The sequence below is a fragment of the Amphiprion ocellaris genome, chromosome 8 (genome assembly GCF_022539595.1).
Source record: "Amphiprion ocellaris isolate individual 3 ecotype Okinawa chromosome 8, ASM2253959v1, whole genome shotgun sequence".
Taxonomy (NCBI): Eukaryota; Metazoa; Chordata; class Actinopteri; family Pomacentridae; genus Amphiprion; species Amphiprion ocellaris.
This window is the reverse complement of record NC_072773.1, coordinates 37,372,478-37,399,613: the sequence shown is the minus strand read 5'-3', so window position 1 is coordinate 37,399,613 and position 27,136 is coordinate 37,372,478. Positions and strand designations below refer to the sequence as shown.

At 39.4% G+C, this 27,136-nt stretch overlaps 1 protein-coding gene across 2 annotated transcripts in view; it reads right to left on the bottom strand.

Annotated features, from left to right (window-relative positions):
- Window positions 1–16,186: 16,186 nt before the first annotated feature.
- The window catches only part of sema3bl (sema domain, immunoglobulin domain (Ig), short basic domain, secreted, (semaphorin) 3bl), an 83,318-nt gene continuing 72,368 nt past the window's right edge, over window positions 16,187–27,136 (bottom strand). The window contains exons 15-16 of one of the 2 annotated variants that reach the window (XM_055012826.1): window positions 25,797–25,927; window positions 16,187–23,168 (exon numbers count right to left, since the gene is read on the bottom strand). In XM_055012826.1, coding sequence (XP_054868801.1) covers window positions 22,653–23,168; window positions 25,797–25,927 — 647 coding nt within the window. In that variant the 3' untranslated portion in view covers window positions 16,187–22,652. The remainder of the gene's footprint in view (window positions 23,169–25,796; window positions 25,928–27,136) is intronic. The other variant, XM_055012827.1, reaches the window with a different exon arrangement.

Below are 27,136 nucleotides of genomic sequence, written 5' to 3'. Positions count from 1 at the left end.
GATTAAGCAGAGGAAGGATGGAGGCACAAACACTAAGTGACTCGTACTTTGAGTCTTGTGCAGCAGTTTGCAGTACATCTGTGGTGATATAAATGTGTGTATTTTCAGTGTGTGTTTTCTTTGTGCATCTTCATCCAGGTACAGATTTGTGTGTGTCTTTCAGGCAGGTGACTCTTTTTCTGTCTTCACTGGAGCAAAACATTTCCATATATAGTCCAGGGTATCAGAGTGAAAGCTGATATCACCCCAACACACACTAACGCACTCTTTACCCAGCAGCATGTTTATATTCGATTTGTCGCAGCACTAAATAGAATTGAGGCTTTTAAAGTCCCTCCCAGGACATTCAGTACCACCTTAAACAGACTTTTATGGAACGAGTCGAGTCCAGTGCTTCACTGAGCTCATAGTTCAAACTTTAGAAAACCAGAAAGCTATTCTGACCTAAAAATAATTCAACTGATGGAATTAGGAGCACAGATTATGAGTAGTGTGAGAAATATTTTGGAATTCCTCCTGAATGAGCTCAGATCAGATCATTTCTAAGACAAACATTTCATATAATCTCATATCAGCAGAGGGATTTTACTCCAGTATTATAAATACCTAAAAACACACTCAGTGTTTAGCAGGTTTTAGATGTTAGGAACCATCCACACTGCAGTAAATATGATTTTAGGATCCTCTTTATTGCTTTTATGAGAAAAAGTCGCTAATAATGTTAACTCAGACTTTATTAAATTAAATTTTATTGCTTCTTTTTATGGTCTTCTTAACAAAAAAAAACAAAACTTTATTACCATCTGTTCTTGTGACTTAATGAAAATGAAAAGAGAATTATTTGTTCAGAGTGATGTGGAGGTTTTAGTCCTTCAACACCATTATAAATCTTATTGTAGTAACTACTGTGAAATCATTTCATCTTCAGACATTAATGGCTTCTCTAATATATTATATTATATTAGGGAGGATTATAATAAGTGTAAATAAAGTTTTTGAGGGTGTTTTTTTATCTACATTAACTAGATAAATCACTGAACTGGCTGCAGTTGAAGCATGGAGAGCCTGTACATGGGTCAGAGTAGAATCTACAGGGGTTTAAATTCCATGTCTCTAGAAAAATGCTTTGAAAATGACCACAAAACCCAAAAGAGTCTATTTTACATGTATTACATATTCATGAAACCTTCTATACTATCCCACAAGAAAACAAAGCCTGGTAAAAAGTTGAAAAGCCTTTGAAGAAGAAGAGCTGTGTTACTTTCTCTTCAATAAAAAGATTTTATGGATCTAGTTATGTTTATGACACAACATCAGAATGCTGCAACAACTGGACATTGAAGGAAAGTATTCCATCAACACACCAGAATTATATGTTTTTCTAAACTGTTGTGAGCCTGTAAGTCACATGGATTCATTATGTATTATTAAAAAGTGTGTTTAGAGTCTAAACTGTAGAAAGGTTCCAACTGCATGTACTTCATTTAATGAGGATTAATACTATTTGTGCTATTTCTAATGGGGGTTTATAAATGAGAAACAGGTATGTGTTAGGCATTTGTTGTCTTGCACAATGAATTTGTTGCAATTTCAATAAACCATTAGAATTTGTGAATCAGTGATATCATGCAACTGATTCTAAAGCTGTAGTAGTTAATGAACTTATTGAGCTGTAGGGGATAAATCACTGTAGAATAAAGAGAATACACTCATTGTCCACAACATTAAAACCACCTGCCTGAAACTGTGCAGGTTTGTGCTGCCAGGTAAATATATAACTGAGGGACTTTTTGTATCATAGTCGACATTTTTGCTGTTTTCAGGCCTAAAAACCAACCAAACACCACGTGGCATTTTAGAGAAAGATTCTTCTAAATATTATATATACAACTGATTTCTAAAGATATTGTAGTAAACCTGTTGACTACTTTATATTAAATAAGTCAGAAAGCCTTGGAGTCTGGCCAGTCTTTTCTTCAGGAGGAAATGACATCATATGGAGCAGGTCATGTGATCTGGAATTAACACACTTCCTGGAGAGGTGTTTTTGTAATGAGGAACTTAGTGGAAAGGGATTTAAATTGTTATTTTCCATATAAAATTTGACAAAAAGGAAATATGTGTCATGATTATCTCAACTTAATAAAAGAACACAATCCAAACTATTTCTAAATCAGCTCATTTTATTATTGTTTAGCTCATTAGAAGGTAGTTGGTATTAAATTCAGACGGTTATTTAGTTGACATTTTAGTGATATCCAGTCAATTTTTATTAATAAGTGATTATTTCCATGATAAATAATTATGGAATTTGTAAAGACATGATCATAATGAACATAAAAACATTAGTTTAACTTTTAATAAATATAATCCATGGACTTCAGTAGTCCCTCAGTTATAGATTGACCTAGCCAAAACAGCATGTGTAAGGTCTGCTGTAATGATTATGGAGGTGATTTTTAAGTAACATCCACATAAATGCTGTGGTTCTTCAAAGGAATGTTGCACTGTAATGAGATAATCAATGATACACTTCATCTGTCATCGCATTAAAGCTGCTGTTACCGAAATCAAACAGTGAACCATTTCTGTACAGTTAAAGACATACAATACAATAACTTTATTAATCCCCGAGGGAAATTCAATTGTCTGGGTTCTCATCTGTTGAATAGTTTACTGACTTTTCCAATAACTTAAATAAGTTTAAATGTTACTCTAAGAATTTTTTGTGTATAAACAGAATCTCAACCAGAGAGAATAAACCAATCAGTATCAATTGCCTTAACTGCTAAATCATTGGTTTTGTCCAGTGGCATTGGATGAAATTTCTGTGATTCTTGGAACATTTACGACAAAAATTTTCTGCTTTTATTTTAATTGAGGCAAAATGTCTCGTTTCATGTAAAATCTCTGTATCTCATAACTAAATATCATAAGGTTGCTGATGCTTCTGTCTAGTGTTCAGTCTGACTCAATAAAAGCCATTTGGTCATTTGTAATTTCTCAACACAAACACTACAAAATAGTTGACAATCGCATAAATAACATAAAATGAACTCTAGCTTGCCCATCTTCCAATATACACCACGCAGCCAAAACATTAAAACCAACCAGCTAATGTTGCATCAGTCCCACTTCCTGTTGCCATCGGAGCATGGACCTCAGGAGGTGCTCTGTGATTTCTGATACGAGGACGTCAGCATCAGATCCTTTGGTTCTTCTGGTTCTAAGTTAGAGCTTCCATGGACTGGGATGTTCTGCTGGGATTCTGGACTCTTTGGGTGCTTTGTTTATGTTCCTCCAGCTGTTCCTGAGAGTTCACCGTGTAGAAAACCACATCATCCAACTGGTGGATGCTGCTGGTGTCAGTGTGTATCATGCTGGGCCTGAATCTGTGTTTAGGTGGATGAAAAGTAACATCCACACAAATACCAGGACCCAAGGATTCAAGATGATCCACGCTGCTCCCTTCACCTCTCAGTGGTTTTAATGTTTTGGCTGATCAGTGTATATTTATAGTGAACACCCCCCCCCCCCCCCCCCCCCCACACACACACACACACACACACACACACACACACACACACACACACACACACACACACACACACACACACAGAAACAGCCTGACAGGTCTAATGATTAATGAGCCTAATTAAGAGTAATTACCCCGGTGATTAGCCTCAGCAGGGTGACATAAAGGAGACAGAGCTCCACCAACCGACCAGAGGAACTCATTCAAACAAACACAGACCTGCAGGATCTGTGGTGATGGAAACCCAACAACTTAACAACAAACACGCAGGGAATGGTTTCCATAGAACACAAGTTTAGACATGAGAGAGAAAAAACAAAACATTAAGTTGAAAAAAAAAGGACATGCATATTTAGAAACCAGAATCTTTCACCAAGACCAATGCCTTGTCTCACAGTTTTTACATTTCTGTTAAAGTGAATAAAAACAACTAAACTTAACGGGTTCTTCCTTCAGCCGCCTCCAACGTTCATGAAATCCAGCTCGGTAGAATTTGCATAATCTTGCTGACAAGCAAATAAAACCCAAGATCCACCTGTTGCTTCAGATATGTGCTGAAGTTTAACGGGTTCTCCGTGTGTTCCATCTCTGAAAGCATCCATCAGCCTTTACAGAGGAATAAAAGAATTAAAACCAATTACAAACAGCTTCTCCAAAAGCTTGCGTGATGGAACGTGCAGAGAAAGTCCACCAACAGTTTATTGATCTCCAGTTATTACAGCCCAGTCCGTGTTATCAGTGTGTGCACGTAGAGAGCAAACTGCTTTAATATAAAAGGTTTGCAGACTAAAAGTGTGCATGTTTGTAGAAGTGAAGAGTCCCCTGAACAACATCAGGTCATTCTATAGCAACGACGGGCTGCTGCGTCCCTAAATCACACCTCATCTGATTGAGTTTTTACAGAGAAATCGGGGATTAAGCGAAACGTCCCTGCCTCATTCCTAAGTGATGAAATAGGTGATTCATAAGTGCTTCTAACATCGACATATGGCCACACAATAGTTCCAAAATGACTCCCCTGCCTCTGTACTCATGAAAAACATGAGCTTTTATAGCTACCTGGTTGGCGATGGTTAAAAGAAACCACTGGTGTTTGTTGGAAAGAGGCAGAATGCAAACTGGATGTCTGTAGTCGGGCACTTTGGGATGTTGCTGTGCTAAAATAGTATAAAACAGAAGTATTAACACTCCTCTGCAATATTACTGAAATGCCAATTGATTCAGTTCTGATTCCTTACAGTAGCTGAATCCCTTCAATTAAACCAGCAGGGTATTTGCTCTTCTGAAGACAGTTCAGATTTACTGTATTAAAAATACAGGCACTAAAGTAAGAACTCAGAAATGACTTTTGTTGCCAAACAACTCAGACTGAAGGTTTCAGCAGCTCTGTCTGGTGCTAAAGTAGCTCCTTCTAATTAAAATACCAGGAAAAGAAAGCAGAAGACGGTCTCTCTCTGGTCGGCAACACCTTCCCTCCCTTTTATCCCCATCACTCAGCCACTAGATGGCTTAACTCAAAAAGAACAGAAAATAAGGGGAAAACAATAATCCTGGCTCCTATAATGTATATTATTACCCAGCCTCCATCCTGATTTCAAACACTAAACTGTCCTTCTGCAGGAAGGATCCGTAATCAACCAACTATTCCATGTTCAATATCAGACTCTTTCCTAATAGACTCAATCTGGATCATCACAGTTCAAGTGCAATATTTCTGGTGAAATACATCCGTTTACTTAGTCCATTTTCTGTTAATCTTTCTTATTAGTCTACAGTTTACATCTTGTACTTGTGTTAATTTTTGTTATTTTTAGAATTTTTTCGAGACACTTGACAAACACACTTTACATTTTGTACTTTGCATTCTTTATTTCTATTTTACTACTAACCTCTAATCTGCATTTTCCACTAACCTGTTTGTTTTGTACTCTGAAATAATTTTATCTTAACTGACGTCAGAGCTGAGTGTTTGTTTGTGATGTTTTTAAACGGAATGAAAAGGAACACATGTTGCTCCACATGTTGCTAGGAAACGATGCATCACCAGTTTAATTAGTTTGATTAGCAGCTCCCTGGATCAGTCCCTGTTTACGGTGTTACAGAGTTTATTCCTCTCCTGAAAACTACCAAAGCAGCAAACATCTGTAAACCCTGAGCAGATATTTGACTGAATATACAAACAACTCGACTTACATGGAATAAATAACCACAACAACGAGCTCCCTTTCACCAACAGATAAACTTGTTTTCTGCACCAGCTATGTCTGGCATGTGTTTATTTGTGGGTGGCAGGACGAAGACGCACATAAACGTCATTAATTCTGCTCTGAACTATGTGTAAGTCCCTCAGGAAAGTCTGTAGATGTGCAGACTCACAAAAAGAGTCAGAATATTCATCAGGACGACTCTCAGGGCATGAATCTGTATGTTGGACTGGACTAAACACTTGCAGGCTGCATGACTTCCTGCTGATCACGGAACTCCGTTAGGAAGGAAGAAGCCGAGCGACCAGCGGAACAACACACATGAAGAATCAGTTAACCCCGTCTGCACAACATGAGTATCTCACATCACAATTCCAAAAAGACATTTTCCCCCCACGTTGCAGCTGTTTATGCTGGGAGGCTTCAGAAAGAAAAAAACGTAGTTGATTGAATCACATCATGGGTGTGGAATGGAAACTACAAGAGGCAAATAAATGGAGCCTGATGGGGTGAAAGAAGGTGCAGCCTGAAATACACACCTGGTGGACTTTATCCTTACTGCAATATTTTCCATGCATTTATTGGATTAAATGGAGTTTTTTGTCTGCATGCTTGTAAATTCTTTACATTTGTGCTTCAGCAACATGTTTCTGATCAAAATGTCATTCTACTAAAGTTTCATTGAAGTGCCTAACAGAGAGAAGAGAGTTGAATCGACGCTTTTACAGCTTTAGCTGTGTTGTAGGGTGTGTTTGAAAAGGTTTGGTCTCAGGTGGGCCGTTCCAGAGGTGCCACATCTGTTCCAGCTGCTGCAGCCGTCACATAAAAACACTCCGTCCGTCCTCTCAGACTCATGGAATAATCAAGACAATCTGGATCAGCAGCAAAACACAACTACAGCACTGATCTGAACCCTGAAGAGACCAGGAGGTGAAGCAGGGCTGAAGGTATATTAACCACAGGGAGGTTTAAGGTCCTAATCCTGGTTAGGGTTTGATATGTTTTCAAAAAATGACCCATGCATAGGTTTAAATGGTACTCCTGGTTAGGGTTAGGTAAGAATTTAAGCCCAGGTTCACAGTAGACAACCGTAGCAGCGAGGTGCAGGCAAGGTGAATAACTATATAGGAGTTCCCCCTAAAGGCCTCTACACACTGTGTGATTTTACCAATCCTGTAAGTTCCCACTTTGCTCTGCTGTACAACATGAATCTAATAATCTTTGGGCACGATGTGAAGTTTGCTCTGTGCTGATTAACGATGAAAACGCAGCTGAATCTCAACCTACGATGTACGTGAGTCGACGTGAACGAAGAATAAAACATCATCAGCGTGTGCCATCCATCCATGAAAAATAAACAACTGAAGCATAAACGGAGCTCCTACAATCACAGGGAAACTAGCCAAACATGAACCCTACAATCACGGGGAAACTAGCCAAACATGAGCCCTACAATCACAGGGAAACTAGCCAAACACGAGCTCTAAAATCACAGGGAAACTAGCCAAACACGAACCCTACAATCACAGGGAAACTAGCCAAACATGAACCCTACAATCACAGGGAAACTAGCCAAACATGAACCCTACAATCACAGGGAAACTAGCCAAACATGAACCCTACAATCACAGGGAAACTAGCCAAACATGAACAGATTTAATTATTTATTTGATATCATAAACCAAGTACTGTGGTCGCTATTTACAGCGGTGTTTGTGTATTTTTGCTAGCTGCTAATGCTAGCTTACTAACTTGGGATCCATCTCCTTCCATGCTTGGTCCTTTTTGTCCAGTTGTGGTCTGAGCTGGAGGACACGTCTAAAAGGCTTCTGCTGCCACAACTCTACTAGTCTGTCTTCTCTGTTTAAATCCCACATCCTTGTTTTGATGCATTTTGTCTCCATAAATCAACTATCTGGGTTTATTGATCAGTACGTCATTTCATCCTGCATTTCTATTGGTTAGTTGTCGTAGACCTCGTGCCGTTGCAACGTTTGTGCCTACGATAAGGCCTTCATCTGGCTACAGTACGCTGTATTCTAGCTCTGTCTGGAGCTGCTTCTGTTGATCAGACTTCCCAGCAATGATCGATTAACATTTGGCATGCAGTTTACTTCCTCCTTCATATAACCAGGTGTTTGTTCCGTGTTTATTCCGCTGTGAGTTAGAAACGTCATTCCTTTGTCTAACAGTCCATCAGCTTCTAATACCTGAGGGATGACTCAGACACATGTGGTGCTGCTCAGCGTCGCAGCAAACATCTGCTTAGCGGTCAGATAATGTTCCTGTATTTGTTGAAAAGGATGCTGCTAATGCCAGGAAATGAAAACGGCCCAAACATCAGCTGCTTCTCCTGATGTCAGGCTTCATCAACGCTCTGCTGCCAGCAGTGAATCACTGCTGGAGGATCAGGAGGGGACATGAATACACTCAGCCTGGATTCTGGACAATCATCTGAACTGCGTTAAGATGTGACCCTCCGGTTTTAGAATAAAAAGCAGCTAGAATGTTAATATCAGGGTTTTCATCATTTAAATACCTGCAAAATAGATGCAGGAGGTCTCATTGATCCATGGCTCCTGTGTTTGGCAGGGAGGATGTAAAACCTCATTTTCCTGATTCGTATTTCACTCTAACTTTGGTCGTATCTGTGGCGTAGCCAGGTTCCAACTGTTCCTTTGGTGGTTTCTGCTGTAAAAACTTTTCTTGCTTTAGTTCGTTAATAACAATAATACAGGTTATGAGCTAGGCTCCACTCATGAGTCAAACAGTTGCTTTCTTTTCTTCCTCTTTTATTTTGCAATGATTGCAAGGTCATGGAATACAACGATGGCAACTTAGGTGATAGGTTTAGTTGATAGGGTAAGTTGATAGGTTTAGGTGAAAAACCTTTAAACAAAACACAAAAGAAAAATGTTCACAATATTGCATTAGGCAGATAGTAACAGCCATTCCCCATGTACAATTTCACCTCGTTAGTAAATGCCACTCAATTTCCCTGCATTTTAAAGAGTTGATTTTAATCACATTTTAACAAATTTTACTCAACATTTCTATCAGACTTTTTAAACTATTTTTATACTTTTTAATTCATATTTTTAAAATTATTTAAAGTGCATAAAGTGACTTTTAAAGTGCATTCCTTTCCAGATACAATAAATAAACAAATAAAATAAAGTGCATAGTACAAACTCACCATTACAAACAGAATGAATTAACTGGTCTTTTAACCTTAGCTGGAAAACCTCTAATTAGCACCAATTAGCCTGCAGTCTTATTTTCAACTGAGCAATTACAAACACACAGCAGTTATCGGCATCCAGACAGAAAGTTAACAACCCGCCGCTCCGTGGCTAATGCTAATGCTAACACGTTCTGCAGCGGCTCACATCGGCAGGTTAAACAGTCTCCCAGATCTTTCATGATTCTGCTCTTACCGGCTGCTACCCAGATTTCTGTAGATGAAGCAGTCCTGCACAGTTTGCCGCAGATCCTCACGCTCACAGCCACTTTGTTTGAGGAGGTCATTCATTCGCCTTCCTTGTCAGTGCTGCGTGTGTCCCTTTTTATGCTGCAGGTAGCAAACCTGCAGCCGCAGATTGGTTCCGCCCCAGCTGAGTGGAGCACCTGTGTGAATGCTTCTTCTTTCTATCAGACTTCAGCTTCTTCTTTCTATGAGGTTTCAGCTTCTCCCAGTTTGACTTGACAGTACTGGTTCTGTTTCTCCCGAATGAGTAACACCCCTTAGATACAGAAAACAGAAGTTCCGCAGATTTTCCCTTTTCATAGGGAGGAGGTCACATTTGGGACACAGCTGTTAAATAGAGGTGATTTTGCTTCTGTGTGCTAACAGTTATTAATGACAGTCTTGAAGTTCTGCACTGGGGCTTGATAAGCCAGAAGTCTGGATTTAATAATCAGCTGCTGCTAATAGAAGCCTTCTTTAAAATGGGAGCTTCTGATTAAAAAGTGTGAAGTCACTGAGATGCATTTTGGAATAGTTCATTTAGGGGATTAAGGGAGTTCGATTAACACCCAAAGCTAGAACACACAGCTGCATCAACATCAGCAGGAACATCTCCGGAGACTTCAGATCTTATTTTTCACCTCCGAAAGTTTTCCCTGGGAAGTTCCAGAACGGTTTCTCAGTCAGATTTAAGTATTAGGAAAAAGCTGAATAATGACTTTTTCATCATTTGTTGGTTGCAAAAGATGAAAATATTTAACATTTTGAAGCTGTACCTGCAATCACACATCTTTCCTCACAAAAACGTGGTTATGAGATTATTCAATCATTAAATGTTTTCCCAAACATAGCAGGCTGCCATAAAAGACCTGGACTATTTTCAGATGGTTTACAATCAACTATGTGTTGTGGTTTTCTTGTTACCACATGAAAGAAAACACAGAATGATTTACAGGAAAAAATTTACCAAAGTTCTCCATTAATGGAATCCAGAAACAGATCAGATTGAACAAACCCAGTTCATCCTCAGCACAGAAAACCATCCAGAGTGGATTCCATTCAAACGCCACATGATATACGCCATAATATCAGAGGACAGTGGGTTCTGCAGTTTGGTTCAGATGATTTGAGCCATTTTGCTTTTATTCGACGGTCAGCGGAGAAAGTAAACATGTAGAGAAAGAAAACGGGAATAAATTCAGTAAAAAGCTGGCAGTCCCTGAAACCTATAGACTCTGGGTAGATTCCTGATTTTTAATATGCATTTATCCTGCTCTCTAATATTAAGAGCTTATAAGACCCCGGTGCTTCTTTAAACCAATAAGAATTATTCTTGGATGTGATGGAAAAAACTAAACAAGCAGTTTTTTGGATACGAATTCTGTCAAACATGAAACATCTGTGCAATTAAAATGTGTTTTTCCAACTACAATTCCATTAATGAGAGAGTATTTGATGGAAGCCGTGTTTCTGTTCAGGTTTAGAGCCAACAAATACTTCTTATTTATCATTTCAAAGTGAAGTTTAATGTTTCTGGACAACCGATGACTGATTACTACATTAGCAAAATTATAATTAATATCACGTGTTTCTATCATTAAGGTTAAAGTGGGTTTTCCCTTTTTTTCTTCACTTCTCACTTGGGATTAAGGTCATTATTTGACTAAACTACATTCATCATTAAGTAGAAAATCATTCTGCTGTTCACTTTTCCAGCCAAGTATTTTCCTCCTAGATGTTTATGTAACGCCAGAGTAAAGCCAGATTATTCTGTTATGAACTTTGGAGCTGAACTCTTATTTTCATTGGGAAAATCTGAGGACTCCCTCTAATCGCTCCTCCCTCCCTTCCACTGGTAAAGTCATGTCTTCATGGATTTAAACAGTTTCCACACCATTTTAATTTAGCATCATTTCCAGCTGAAGCCAGGAATTCCTCTGTGGTTTCAGTGAAGAAAACATGACAGACGGAATGCATTCATTCCTTCAACATGAGCAGGACTGAGGTTTCTGTGGTTGTGGGAACATCAAGGAGGGGCAGTGAGTGATGAACGACGCCGGTTTGAACAGTGAAAGATGGATAATATACGATCCCATTGAAAGACTGTGTCCGGAGAGATTGTGCTGTAATGACACTAATGAATAATGTGTTGTTTTATTGAGAGGCTGCAGCAACAATAGTTCAGACTCCTAACAGGTTGTGACACCAAGAAATTCTTCTTTATTTCTTTTCTCCCCCCCAGAGGACGACCAGGACTGAACATTAAAAGACTGATGCTCGGACTTTGTTTCCCCACGAGGTCTTCATCCACCTCCAGTCACTTTTTCATTTCCTCGGCTTCCTCTCAGTTTATCGTCACTTTCCTCCACATTTTGCCAGCCTTTGTGCCATCTTAGTCTACCCTCCCATCCTCCTCCTAATTACTTCCATCTCTTTTCCATCCTCAGAGCCTTCAGGACTTCCATCCCTCTCCTCCTCCATTCTTATGTTTCCCACTCTATAGATAGAAACTGCTGTGTGAAGCAAAATACATTTATTATTGTCAAGTTAATTATAATACCAGAGTAGAATTTCCATAAACAAATGCTGCATCCATCATCTTAAAGTCTCACTGGTCATTGATTAAACCCCTAAAAGCTTATCTGTTTGTCAAAGTTACATATTTTGCAAGCGTTTCCATCAAAATATTAATTTCATTTAAAATTGCTCACATGTAACTCCAAATTAGTCAGAACTGAAGAAGCCTCTTGGTGGAAGGTAAAACATCTTCAAGAACCTATAAGAGAAGTCCAGATGATTTCTACTGAAGCTCTTTTGACCTGGATGACTGAGAATCTACACAGACATCTTGTGCCCTGGCATTTATGTGACTGTGCTTTGACTCGTACCACCCACCATCAGACAGGTGCTACAGAAGTGTGAAATCAGACGGACAGAATCCACGACATCTTCACCCTCAGCACCAGCTCTCCTCCAGAGCTCCTTCAGAAGTTTTTCTTGCATGGTGACTCAACTGAAGCAAATTTTACACATGTGCCATATTCCTTCCACCCCTTGATAGGTTTCATTTTACTCCAAGGGATATTCAGTGACTTGGACAGTCTCTTGTATTCATCCCCTGAATTAACTTTAACACCCTTTTCACAGAGTTGCTTAGTGCGTTTGTCTTCATGGTGTGGTTCTATGCAGGAGTGACGGGACCTTCCAGATACAGGCGTCTTTATACTACAGTCACTAAGACTCATTCACTGACCTCATAAACTCCATTTTACCAACTGTGAGACTTAGAGCACCAACTGGCTGCACTTGTGTTGAGCTACAAAAAGAGTCACTGTCAAAAACCAAACAAGTATGCATCAGCCTACAAATACACAAAGGTTTTCAGACTTGATTTTTTAAAGTGCTGCTGACTGAACTCCCCCAGGACAACCTGCTGTAACTGTTGATCGTGGATATTTTCCTTTTGGAGAGAAAGTTTTACAGAAAAGCAGAACGTTCTAAAGTGAGATGTCACTTCATCTCCACATGAATCCTCATCAGTCATAATGGAGCCTCACATCAGTAGCCAGCTCCCTGTGGATTGCTCAGGTATGCCTGTTTCTTAAACATACACCGTTTCTGCTTAGATTTGACTGGTAATGGTTAACTTCTAAAACTCAAAAGATCCTCTGAACAACCTGCAATCACATATATTTAAGTCAGAAACACTGCAGCCAGATTGCTGTTTGTTCACTGTGAAGTTGGGATGTTTTACATAAATCCTGAAATAAAATACGGGTCTCCAAAGAGCTACAGAGCTTCGATTACTGATAGTTTGTAGAAGTGGAATAATCTGGTGCCAGACGCAGGCCTGAAATAACAGCTCGTCTAAACAGATAATCATGAAAGAGAGCAGAGAATGAGAGGAAGTTATCTACAAATGCAGCAGAAAGCATAATTTGATGAAATGGTTTGATCTGTCACGCTGTGTGGACAGAGAAATGATGAAATATTCAACCTGGTTCATAACAGTCAACAAATACGATACAAAAAACATACCTTCTCCCTGTAGATGAGGATTATTCCTACAGTCTCTGCCCAGATCCAGTCCTGTTGGACAGTTTCAGAGTGACAACAGATAAACAAGGTCATCCTCACTAACAAACAAACCAAAGATTTAATGTGGGTTGAATAATTAGACCTCTGTAGTGGAAACAGCAACCCAAGGCGAGGCATGGTCTGCAGTCAGAGGCTGATGCTTTCCAGCTCACAGACATTAAAGGAAAACCTGAAGCCTCTAATCAGGATCAATGAGCTCCAACTGCTGCAGTGGATCAGAAACAGAATAAAAATAAACTGAAGAGGAAACGTGTTTGTAGTCCAGCAGACGGACAAAAGGCCAACATGTTGAAGGAAAACTACCTCAGACCCATAATGCTGTTTAGAGCCGCTGTAATAAACCTAAATCAGGTTAGAAAGCTGCTTTCTCCAACAACTTTGAGGGTAAAATGCATTTAAACTGACAGTGGTACACAGGATTGTGGCTTCATGCATCCTGGGAAAGCAACAGGAGCGCAGCATAGTTCTGGTTAAAGGAAACAGAAACGAGGTGAACCACTACCAAGATAATATAACCTTATTCCAGACGTGCAGCAGCTGGAGCAGGAAAACAACCATGTTCAGTGTTTCCTGCTCACTTTTAAAAGATGTTTATTGTCCTGGGAACTGCAAATTTTCAGCAGCAACCTTACCAGTGAATGTTAAACACATTTTTATGTATTTAAACATAGTTGCTGTCATTGTAAAAACAATTCTTTATTTTTGTTGTCTGGCTTTTTATTGGCAAGAGTCCCACTTAGCATTAGCAGCTAAACATGGCATTATTAGAGTAATAACAGCCATTATGTCTATTACATGTGTCCAAATCAACTAATTTAATGCCATTAAACCTATAAATGAGTTATTCTGATGCATTTTTGGCAAGTTTAAGATCTAGTGACTAAACCGAGAAACCATATGGAAGCATTAGACGGTATACATCTATGAAGAAAACCTGGAATGAAGTGCAGCTGATAAAGCTTTGGATTTTCTAATAACCCAACTGTTTAATAGAAAGAAAACTTGGCTGCCATCCATACAAGTGATAAAGCAAAATGAGTAGATTTAATCATGAATTTTAGCATTCTGACAATAAAAGTACATGAGTGATGGGAGAAAGGAAGCAACCATCACCGAAGGAAAAACTGTAGAGTGTTGGATTTTCATGAGTTTGTGCATAAACTAAAGATGTTTTACAAGGTTGAGGATGGCCCTATCTTTGTGTCTGCCAGCTGGAGACTGTAGTAGCCGTGGAAGTTAATTTTACTCCTGAAACACGAAAGATGTGTCTACACTCTTGGTACCAATGGATGGGATGTTATTTTCTTTTAGGAATAAAGAGTCTGAACTGGAAGAATTTTATGAAAAGGAATAAACATAACTGCTCTAGCCAAAAAGACTAAAATGGCAGCCTGGTGTTTGACTAGAAACCATTTGAGAACAGGTTACAGATTTCAATAGCTGTGGAGCTAAAATGAACAGTTTCTGCAGAAATTATGCACAACTATTTATTCTATTAAAAGAGATAAAGCCTTTTTGACAGAAGAACCCAGAAGTGAACCCGTCAGACACCTGCTTTGGTTTGCTGCTGCCTAATGAAGTGTGACTGGACACACAACACACCAATTATTCGGACTAAGAGGGTTCTGCTTTGGCACATTTCACAGATACAGACCTGAAACCAGCTGCTGCTTTAGTTAGTCCAGTTCAGGTCGCTGACTGGAGGAACTGGAAAGAACATAGAGTCCTGCTGCAGCAACAACTTAACGGTTCCGTCAGTGGATAGAACACTTCATGACTGATTGGATTGGAGGAATCCAATCAGCTCCACCTCCAACACCTGAACTCACCGACTGAACCAGGCAACCAAGAGTCTTTCATTCAAAACAACTCTAATCCTAGAAGTAAAACTCTTTTTACTTTGTTTCATGACTTGTTGCACATGTGAAGAGTTCAGTGTTTACATTTAAGAAAACCTGCAGTGAACCTCATGAAAACCTTCATGTTTCACCTCCTGTTGGTTTTCTTTGCTTTTGATTTCTACACATCAGTAGTTTCAATGAAGTCTCCAACCGAGGCCACTTTCATCCCTGCACACATCGCAGATTGACATCAGTATTTGACATTTTGAGGTTTAATCCGTCTTTGTGCTTCTCAGCTGTGTGTGAAGGAAACCCGTGCAAACATTCCCTCTGCATTTGTGTGTTTAGCGGCTGCAGTAATTGACGGGGTGTGAAGTCGTTTAGTGGGTTCGGTTGCAGCTCCGGGTTTTATGGGATGGTCTGTTTGCCGGAGCGACAGGCAGCCATTGTTACCCCACGTTCCCACAGATGTTGCAACCCAATTACCCCAATTACCCTCCAATCACACGCATGGCCAGACGGAGCAACTGGGTAATGTAACCGTGGCCACCGAGGCCAGGTCTGTAAATCTAAAACCACCTGCACACATGTCCTGCTGTTATGGAGACTTATGAGCGTGTGCACAAACAAAGACTGCAGATACCACCAGAACTTCTGCATTGAAATGTATGTGATATTAATGCAGTGTTTTCCACCCACAAGATCGGTTTGTAGACAAGCCTACAAGTTTTCAAATTTAAACTGCCCTTAAAGCCCAGAAACAAGGTAAAATGACAGCAGGCCTGGGAAATCCAGCCTCTTCTGCCCTGACTTTAAGCAGCAGCTGGCCTTGCTGCAGGTGTGCAGTCTGCACGTTGTTGATTCAGCATTAAATAGAGCATATCTGGGTTTCAGTGCAGTAAACGCTATGGTTTACAAGAGCGGTTTGTTTCAGCGAACCCATGTTTGTCTCTGTCACTGGCGCCATTAGTCTCATTCTGCCAAAACACAATCTTTTCCCCTCAAACAGAGTCTTCAGTAAAACACCCAGTCAGGGATCATCTTCATGTTAAAAATCATCAACTTTTAATGATGTTAAATGGTGTACAGGGTTTATAGCATGCACAGTAGAAAGACACTTTAATAAATACACATTTAAATTAGGCTCTTTTTGTCAGAGAACCACAACCAGCACACACTTTTACAACGTAATGAAGATTCTTGCACGTTTCAGTCAGAATTGTCTGAAGTTCAGCTGAAGGGTTTGGAAGTAGTCTAGTCTAACCGACTTTATTAGTTTTTAAGAAAAATGGGTTCAAACTTTTGGGTTTTCAAGAATGGTCTAACATTGGAAGCGCTGCTGTAACACTGTATCTGGAGTGAACCACTCTCCCAGAAGTCATACTAAACTCAGTCTGGGCATTTTAGGGTTTATTCCACCCTGCTTCAAACTCATTTCTGCTAGTTGAACCCTTCAGGATGAAAATATTCTGCATCAGCCAGACTGTTGACAAGTTTCTGGGCCTTACAGTCACAGATAAATCCCAACTAACTCAATTACAACCTTCTCTTTGCTGTTCTCCCAGTGACTGGCGCTCCAGTTGGGTTTATATAGACTAGCTGCAGTGAAACCAGCAGTGTTTAAATGAAAGACCAGATCCATCAGGGAGCTCATCAGACGCTACAGCTGGCGCTCTGAATCCAAAAAGACAAACTGATCATGAGCTACAGGAAGTCATAAGATTAAGTAGAAAATATAAAAAGCCACATGCAAAACCACAACACTGTGCAGCTGTACACAACTAAAGATGCATTCAGTGGATTTACATTATCTGTGAACGTGCACACTCACGGCAGATTTCTGTCTGCAGCTACTAATTCCACGTGTTAAATTAAACAAATTACATGTCAAGCAAGAAAAAAAAAACCAAAAATGTCAGTGTTTTCTCTGGCGGTTCCATCTTATGATGTTTTTATTGTAAAATGGAAGCTTGTATGTTCAGATATTCACACATTAAACCGTTTTATTCACAACCTGGAGAAGAAGCAGACAAACGATTCCGCTAAATTTAATTATTTATGCAACATAAAAATATAAAATGCTCAGAAAAACATACTTTATGCAGGTTTATTATTTAGTTTTCAGTTTTGTTACCCTGCCATCCCATCATGTTCTCTTAGTTAACAACACATTAGAAGCAATATTTTTAGAGAAATCATCACGAGTACAGCCTATTAGCCAATCTCACGCTCTCCAAACTGAAAATAAACTACAAGTTAAACATGTGCTGAAGTGTGCTGCACTAATAGGGATTAAACTGTCTGATTATGTATACAGGGTGATGAAGGGTGGAAAAATCTGTTTATTAGGGATTTTAAAATGCAGCCTTCATAGGATGCTTCCAGTAGAATGTAAAAAGAACTTCACTCCTCTGGTTTCATTTCTCCTCTGGGAAACTTTCACATGCCATGAAGGTCAAAAAGGGCTGCAGAGTTCATCGGCGTTATTGTTGCTTCCCGACTGATTCTGAACAATGAAAGGAATCCCGGAATAGAAACACCATTCAGGAGGTAAGTTATTCATAGAATGTCCTCCATATTTTAGCAGGAACAGCTGCTGTTTTGGTGGATTTAATGTAGGAATTATTATTACAGTTCTAAGTGGAACTATCTAGAACAGGGGTGTCAAACATACGGCCTGCGGGCCAAAACTGGCCCTCCAGAAGGTCCAATCCGGCCCTCAGAATGACTTTGCAAAGTTTAAAATACAGTTAAATTTGAAATATTTTCCAGACCTTGATATAGTATTTTATTTTATAATCATAGAGTAAAATGTGACTAAATGTTGTGTTCCTTTCTAGACACTCTGTGATCTGTAATGTGGAAATGATAAACTGAGGCTGAATGTTGCTGAAATTTATTTTTCTTAAGAAAATGCAGGATGCTCAGAGTGTTTTGTAAAAAGATAGTCCATTAAATGTGAGCATTTTTTGCACTAAAACAAACGGAAACATTCAGAGTTGTGATTATTATGCTGTGATTTTACTGATGCGGCCCACTGGAGATCAGACTGGACTGAATTTGGGCTGAACTAAACAAACTAAGATGAGTTTGACTCCCCCGGTCTAGACTTCATGATTTTTTGCTGTAAAACACGATGACTTTACCAGGAATGAAATGTTCTATATACACTGAATAAAAATATAAATGCAGCATGTAACATTTTATTGAATTTGAGTCCTTCTTTTTAATGTAGGGCAGTAAGTATTTCTGCTACCAACACATCTCTACAGCAGAACAGACATCATGAATCAACCAATCAGGAGCAGACTGAAGGTGGGATCATCGACCTTAAATCTAAAGTCAGTAACGAATCACACATCTGCAACACATGGAGTTAATGAGGTCGTCAAAGCTGTTGTCCAACGCTTCCTGAAGGACTTGGTGAAGTTAGAGGACGCTGGAGACAAGACGATGTTGTTGGACACATGACAGATTATCTGTAGTACCAGGATGTATGAAAGGATTTTTTATATGACAAATGCAGTTTTTGTAGAATATTAATGTGCATCAGGCAGGCCATCAGATTGTTCTCATCTCTATCGTTTCATTTGAATAAAGCTGCATTTTTAAGGTGGACTTTTTATCATACTGGAGTATCTTTGTTCTGGTCACACTATCAGATCATTGTCCTTTAAAGCCACATCTGACTGGGCTGTAGATTCACCAGTTGAATGACTCAAAATTTTTATCCTTCTTGGTTAAATTGAACCCTTTTCTAACCAAAACAACACAAATTACATTTAGAACTTTTTCTCCAAGTTAGAAAAGATGAGTATTTGGATGCTGCATTTATGTTTTTCCTCAATGTAAATGTAAATCCTGATGCCAAACTTTCGTCATTCATTCGAAATGTAACATGCAATGTTTTGAAAGAATCGGTCTAGAATAAATCAAACTGTATTGACACTTCTGCTGACAAGTTTTTAATCTCTTTTGTTCCAGAACTGCCAAAGATGTTGGTCTAATGCACATGCAGCCCTCAGGGAAAATGAAACTCTGCATTACTTCTCATTGTACAGTTCCTGTTTTTCATTTTTTAAGGTTTTTGAGTCAAGAAAAAGAGGTCAGTTATTTTAACAAACTGTCCAAAAACGTGTTTACGTTGAAGTAACTGTGTTCTAATGACCTTAGTGATTATGACGGTGGTCTGATGGCGCCAATTGGAGGACTAATGAGTGTGGAGTATTTGGACAACAACGTTGATTTCTCATTTTATTCCAATAGTCAACATTTGTTTATATACTTTAACCATTTAATTTCTATCTAACCATTTATTGTTGTAAAAACGATGATGAAAATCACTCAAACTAGTCTTTCTCTGCAGCACACTAAGATGTTTAGTTCTTGAATCTGATCAAACTTTAACAACAGCAGTGTGGAATCAGTAAACTGATTTATTTATTAACAGATCTGGTGCAACTCTGTGGTGTCCTGCTGGTAGATGTGTCGTTCTATAGGACTTATTATTTTTATATAACGTGGAGAATGTGTTACTTTTTCTCCCATCTGAACCCAGTTTATCCTCCATGTACGATCCTCTCACAGTTTATTTTTCATTTCCAGCCCCTCTACTGCTGACATATGTCCTCCATCTCTCCTCTCTTCTTTTTTTCCACCTGTTCATTTGGAAGAGAACGTTTTTCCAAAACCATAAAAGTAATATTTCTACAACAAAGCTGGAGACAATAACCGTGTGGATTATACTGCGTTCAGAGCATAAACCATCTCAGAACTAGTATTTACAGAGCACAGAGCCGGCCATTACACTCTACCCTTCTATTGTTCTCTTATTATCGCTGGAACGCTTCGGCTCACAGAGGAACTGTGGGAAAATGAGTTTAGTGGATGATTAAAGTGTGAGGTGAGGTCACCAGAAAGAGGGCGGCTTGTAGAATTTCTTCTTGTGGCTGTTTTTTAGATCAATGCTGGGAAAGAAAACAAGAATTTGTAAATGTGTCCTTGGACTCTGGTAACTTTTGACTGTTTTCTGGCACTTTAAAGACTAAACAATAACCTGAGTGATTAAAATAAGTGTGAAAAATTAACTAATCATGAAAATGTTGATTTTTCTCGGTGGATTGGCTTTAATGTCACTTTGTCAGATGTAGATTCTAAGTCACCTGTCAGGGGTGTCCAACATGAGGTCCGCGGGCCAAAAGCGGTCCTCCAGAGGGTCCAATCCGGCCCTCAAAGTGTAAAAATTCCAGAGAAGACATTAACTGCAGATTGTAAATTAGTAAAACTATAAATTTAAAATCATTCCTAGACCATGACAAGTTGTTTGGATCAGAAAGTTAAATACTAGATTGTTCATTGTTCTTTAGTTGTCTTGTGTCTCATTTTTGTAATATTTTGTCTCGTTTTTTTTGTTTTGTCTGATTTTTGTCATTTGTCTCATGTTTTTGTCATTTTGTGTTTCCTTTTTGTCTCATTTGTTTTTGTCTTTGTCATTTTGTGTTTCACTTTATGTGGTGCTTTGTGAATCATTTGTGTCATTTTGTTGTTTTTTTTGTCTCGCTTGCATTATTTGTCTCATTTTTTAGTTGTTTTGTTTCTCATTTTTGTGATATTTTGTCTTGTTTTTGTTGGTTTTTGTCTTTTGTCTGAATTTTGTTGTTTTGATCCTCCAGTAAATCCTCTCTGGTTCAGTTCCAGATGACTAAATGTTGTGTTCCTTTGTAGACACTCTGTGATCTGGAAGTTGTAATGTGGAAATGATAAACTGAGGCTGAATGTTGGTGAACTTATTTTTCTTAAGAAATTTCAAGTTGAGGGGCTGCACAGTGGTGTAGTGGTTAGCACTTTCACCTTGCAGCTAGAAGGTCCCTGGTTCGCGTCCCGGCTTTCCCGGTATCTTTCTGCATGGAGTTTGCATGTTCTCCCTGTGCATGCGTGGGTTTTCTCCGGGTACTCCGGCTTCCTCCCACAGTCCAAAAATATGCTGAGGTTAATTGATCATTCTAAATTGCCCGTAGGTGTGAATGTGAGAGTGATTGTTTGTCTCTGTATGTAGCCCTGTGACAGACTGGTGACCTGTCTAGGGTGTCCCCTGCCTTCACCTGAGTCAGCTGGGATAGACTCCAGCCCCCCCATGACCCTAGTGAGGATTAAGCAGTGTATAGATAATGGATGGATGGATAATGGAAATTTCAAGTTGTTCGTGATGTTTTGTAAAAAGATAATTCCTTAACTGTGAACATTTTTAGAATGTTCTTTTTTGCACTAAAACAAAGGAAACACTGGGCTGAATGTGGAACCTGAACTAAGATGAGTTTGACACCCCTGATCTAGGACAAGAAAGTCCCAACAGCTTCTTCAGAAGACAACTGGACCAAAAAGTGAAGTCCACTTTCCTTCTACTGAAGCTCTCTGGGTTCCTCAAGAAGGTAAATACTGGAGATCGTCTGTAACCAAAAGCATTAAAAACAAGCCATTGTGAAATATCCCTTCTAAGGACTGGATAGAAGGGATTTCTAGCTGGTGTTTAATGGAAAGTTCAGCCCACTGGGGTAAAAATAAAGCAGTTTAATCTGTTGAACCATCAACAGTCGTCTCATTGTGAGTCCAGTTAGAGCTAGCTTATGTAAGAGCCTGTATGTCAATGTATAATGGAAAGATCAGTGTCTAAACCTGTGTGCTTCACTGGTTCCTCTCATAAATACGCTGCAAAGTCAGTGATGAGCTGCAGTCAAATGTGAACATTTCATAATAAATCCAAGCTAAGAGACACGGACCATTAAAGGCAAAGTGGGAAGGAAATGAGTCCAGTGATTGCAGTGAAATGCATCCAAAGAAGTCATGGAAATAAGTGTGTGAACAAGTCAAAGAAGACAGAACATTGTGATGTATGAGTCTGCTGTCAGTAAAAATCAGCCGACGGGTGTTTCTGTTTCTGTGAGGGTCGCTCAGTGAAGAATGACTCGAGAAATGAAAGTAACTTCTGTCTTTTCAGTGATAATAGAACTATACAAGCACAGAAGTGTGAGAGAGGAAGGAGTCCTTGGTAATCAGGATTTTAGAAAGCATCCTCTTCTATTGATCAGTCATCCTGTCTGCAGCGACCTGTTCAGTTCAGCAGTCTCTTGTTGCATTTGTCTTTCCAGACATATGAACACATCTGTCTTTTTCAGGGCCGACAGCTTGAACCTCGATCTGCATACATCAACTTTATACACCAGCTTAATAAAAACTTAAACCCCTACATTCTGTCTGCGGTGACACTAAGTGAAACAGCATTCAGGAGAGTTTTAAATCAAGTTGTGCTTTCCTCAAGAGTGTTTTTTAGAACTTTATACACTAAAATTGATCCTGTTAAATGGTCAAAACATCTACTTTGTTCTTAGAGATCTGAGTAAGAAGGTTTCAACCACTACAAAGCTCTTTCATGCCGGCCCTTTGAGCTTTTCCTGAACCATATTCTTTGTCTCTTTTTCCACTTTCAGTTCTTTTTGTTCCACCTCCTCTCTTCAGTAGCCCTCCTGTGCTCGTAGATCTCGTGGCGTCCGGTTGCGTTCTCCAGAGCTCTTGCTTCGAGCCTTCCTGGCACCCTCCTGGGCCTGCCGGTATTTCTCCAGCATGCTCTTGTGCTTCCTCCTCAGCTTGTCGTTGCACCACATCCTCTCGCAGTAATCCTCCACGAGGGGCAGGTTGGACGGTCCGATCAGCTGGATGACGTCCTTGAACCACGAACGCGACTGGCTCATCTGGCTCGATGAAGCGCCCCTGCTGTATGAGCTGCACGGCATCCAGGCCCGGTAGTTTCCTCCAGACCGGTCTTTAAACGAGTCCGAGAGGCCTGCGTTGTCTCGGGCCATGAGCTCGTCCACCGTCTCCCCTGGGAGGACTTGGAGGGTGAGGCGGGCCAGGGTTTGGGTGAAGCCGTGCTCTCTGGAGTGGCAGATGTAAATGCCTTCATCCTGATGGAAGAGACGACGGAACAGAAGACCCTGGTCTGTAGACATCACACGATCATCCAGCTTCACCTGGCAAAGAGAGAGCATATGTATTTGTAGTTTAGCTTCATATTTGATGCAACAACATACTGGTGTCCTGACAGGATTTGGAAACAGATGTGGCTGAAAGGCAAAGAAAACTTTAAGACTCTCTGGAAACATTGAGTAATTAACCCTTATCGACTTCCACTTGAGTTTATTCCTAAAAAAACAACATGTATTTTTGTTTCGGACTGAGATTTATCTAGTCAAAGGACACAAACAAGACACTGTTGGAAGCATGCATAGTTGTAAACAAAAGATTAAATACACCAAAATTGATAGTTCAGGTTGCTGTATGTATATTTTTGATCCAGTAGATTTTGTCAGTTTTCAGAAAAAAATCTACAACAAATCTACAAAACAACCTAAATCCGTGATTTCTTTTTTTGACAGATGTGTTTCACTCATTACATCATAGAAAATTAAGAGCTGTAGTTGTCATCGGAAACTGAAGACTGCTGTGATTTATAAAGTTTTTACAAGTGTATGTAAATTTTTTACATTAAAACCTAAACAAAATCAAGTACAAGTTCATTTTTAGATGTAAAAATGGCTGCATGTGCAACTCAGTAATGTCCTTTGTAGAACTCCACATGCACAAATTTTAAGACGTTAAAAGCATAAATTCAAAATGTATCTACAATTTTTAACCCTTCATAAATTTTTTTCCAAATATCTGTAAAATAACGATATTTTCTGCAGATTTAAGGACAATAACAACCTGTTAAATTTTTTTTTTAAAAATACAGATTACTGTTTTGGATGCGGACATTATTTACAGGCTTGATCTGGGGTTTTTTGTAAATTAATACTCTGTTCTGTGAATTTTCAATTGTTCACCGCACTTCAACAAAACTGTGAAAATCTGTAAAATAACAGTTAAAAATATGCACATTTTTTCTCAGATAACAGCAAACATCCTGAAAGCAGTGATATTTTTGCTTAGTTAAATACAGTTAAAAACAGTCAGTTTACAGTCAAACAGTGTAAAAGAACAAATTAGGATCTGTAAAGATGCATTTTTTGATGTAATTTACACATTCACACAGTTTTAACATAAAAATTAATATTTTTTTCTGTGATTTTATAGGATATCATCTGTAATTTCTTCAAACAGGTAAAATTAGTGAAATGCCTCTAATTTTTGAGGAACATCAAATCAAATCTATGACCTAAATCTGCATTCTGCCACCTCGGCAGCTTCTAACATCTCTAGTCTTTGGTTCCTCATCCTTTAGCTGAAACACTCTTTGGTGTATTTGTCACCTCCTACCTGGACTACAGTATCAGAGTCTCTTCTGGACTCTAATAAAGTCCTGGACAGGCTGAAACATGTCCAAAACTCTTCTGTCAGGGTTCTCATCTACACTAATTCCCATCAACTCCAGATTCATTCACAAATACTGGACCCAATATAGTCCCTTCACAGAGATGTCCTTTGATACCTCTTTGACCTCCATCACCTCTACACCCTGTCACGAAATGTTCACCCCTCAGTTCCCATCTCCAGGTTGTAGACTCAAGGGTCAAACAGTCTGGAAAGCTTTGGACATCCAAAACGTAGAGGCCCTTTGTGTACTCTGTTTTATCTATTTTTCTGCTTTCCTTAGGCACCTCCATAAAAAATAAGTTGTTACTACTAAATTTGAAAGAAAAATACAGATATGCATGCTTATTGCTTTCTGTTTGTTCAAAAGTTGCCCTACATATGAAGAAACCTCCAGTTGTGACCATGCTTTGACCTGAATTAGTGCATGTTTCTTTAGACTAAACACCACAAGCGCTTTCTTTTAAACATTCCCGTGTCTGGAGAAAAAAACACCGAAGACCTCCCAACAGAGTGTAAACAAAGTAGAAAGAAATCAGGAGAATTTGTCCAAAAGCATGTAATCTCCCCTTCCCAGCATGAGAACAGAAAGAAGCTGTTGTATTGTTTTCTCAGCTTGAATATAGCGTGAAACCAAGTTACTGTTGGTTTGTATTCTTTTTCTCACGTTTTCTTTCTTTCCTCACCAGCCTCCACTCTACAACCTCTGTTCATTTACACCCTGTTCCTACATCAACCCCTCTATAGAGTCGACCCTTCAGCTCCTCTAACTATCCTTCAGTGCCAACACAAACATGGCAGGCTTGTTGGCCAGAGTGGCAGCCAGATGTTTATTTGCAGGGAAACGGGAGAGGGGTGGTAATGCTTTAATGCTTACATGGCTGACTGAGGCCCTCAGTGAAAGTCAGAGGAACGTAAACCTCCACCAGATGAATGATTGCTGTGGGGTGTGGGCACCAACGGAGACATCGTTTTCGAAGTAGCGCTTTAGAGTGACTTGGCAACTCAAGTCGCAGCGGTGAGTCGACGCTGAGCGACAGCTACAGTGGCATGTGGTCAAGGCTTGTAAAGAATTCACTGTTTATCCAAGAGAAAGGCCAATTGTGCATTTTGCTTTGAAATGGAACCGCTTAATTCCAGCCATATATCAAATGGTTGTCAAATGTGTCAACCACGTGCCAAATTCACACTCAGATCTGACTTTTAAAGGCAGTTCCACGGGCTAGATGTTTCATTTGACCCAACCCAACGGTCACCCAAAGGGAAAACAAGGCCTTTTATCAGCTCACCTCTTCCTTGCGGTCGTCGCGTTGGACCAACCAGGAGACAGAAGCTTGAGGAGACCGAGGAACACACTCCAGGAAGGTGCTGTTGTTCTCAGTCCCGTAGACCATCTTGTCCTCAGTCACATCCAGGTCTTCTTGGTGAAAGGGAAAGGAACAGAAAGGTTGTGAAAGAATGAAAATGAAGATCCAGTCCATAAAGCCCTGCTGAGGTAAAGGCCTTAACTTTCCCTGACTGATATCAACCAACAAAACTCACTGGCATCCCATAATTTTCACCCCTTGTCTCTGTTTCCACCTCCAGGTTGTCGATTCAAGGCTCCAACACTCTGGAACACTTCTGGCATTCAAAATGTAGAAGTGCATTGTTGTTTTATGCACTATTTGTTTATTCTGTCTATGTTATTGGGCACCTTAAGTACCTTGAAAGACGCTTCTAAAAAGTTAAAGTAATTACAAATAAATTTGAAAAGGAAAATCTGAAATCGTTTGATGAAATCTGAAATCAGTTGTTCTCAGTCCTGTAAACCATCTTGTCCTCGGTCTTATTGTGAAAGGGAAAGGAACAGAAAGGTTGTAAAAGAATGAAAATGATGAACACAAAACAACAAAAGCGAGAAACAAAATGACAAAAAACATGAGACAAACAACAAAAGTCAGACAAAAAAAGACCAAAAATAAGGAAAAATATTACAAAAACTAAACACAAAATGACAAAATAAACAATGAACAATCTAGTATTTTACTTTATGATCAAAACAACTTGTCATGGTCTAGAAATGATTTTAAATTTATAGTTTTACTAATTTACAATGTGCAGTTAATGTCTTCTCTGGAATTTTTACACTTTGAGGGCCGGATTGGACCCTCTGGAGGACCACTTTTGGCCCACGGGCCACATGGTGGACACCCCTGGGTTAACCTTTATGCTCCAGTTTTGAGTATAAACTATCTTTAAGGATCCATCTCTGGAGACTAGGTTTGACTCCACTCAGCAAAGTGTTCATTAATCATCTGAGTACTCATTTAGAATAAATAATGTCTGAATTTAGGATGAAATTTCAGTCAAATGCTTCTTGAATTCTCACTGACACGTCGACACAAAGGACCTCTGTGGAGCCGAGGTTCACCCAGAGGCTCTGAGGAGAACGTCTTTCATCACTTCAGCTCCAAGCATCCATTCAGGTGAGCAAACACACACTCACACACTCCTTCTGTCCTGCCTCTGAACTACCTAATTTCTCTTTTTCTTGTCTGTCTGTCACCACTGTTCATTTCTCCCCTTCATTTGTCTTCTTCTGGCTTGTACTGGAAGTTGGAGCTTATTTGTCGACTCTTCCTTGAGG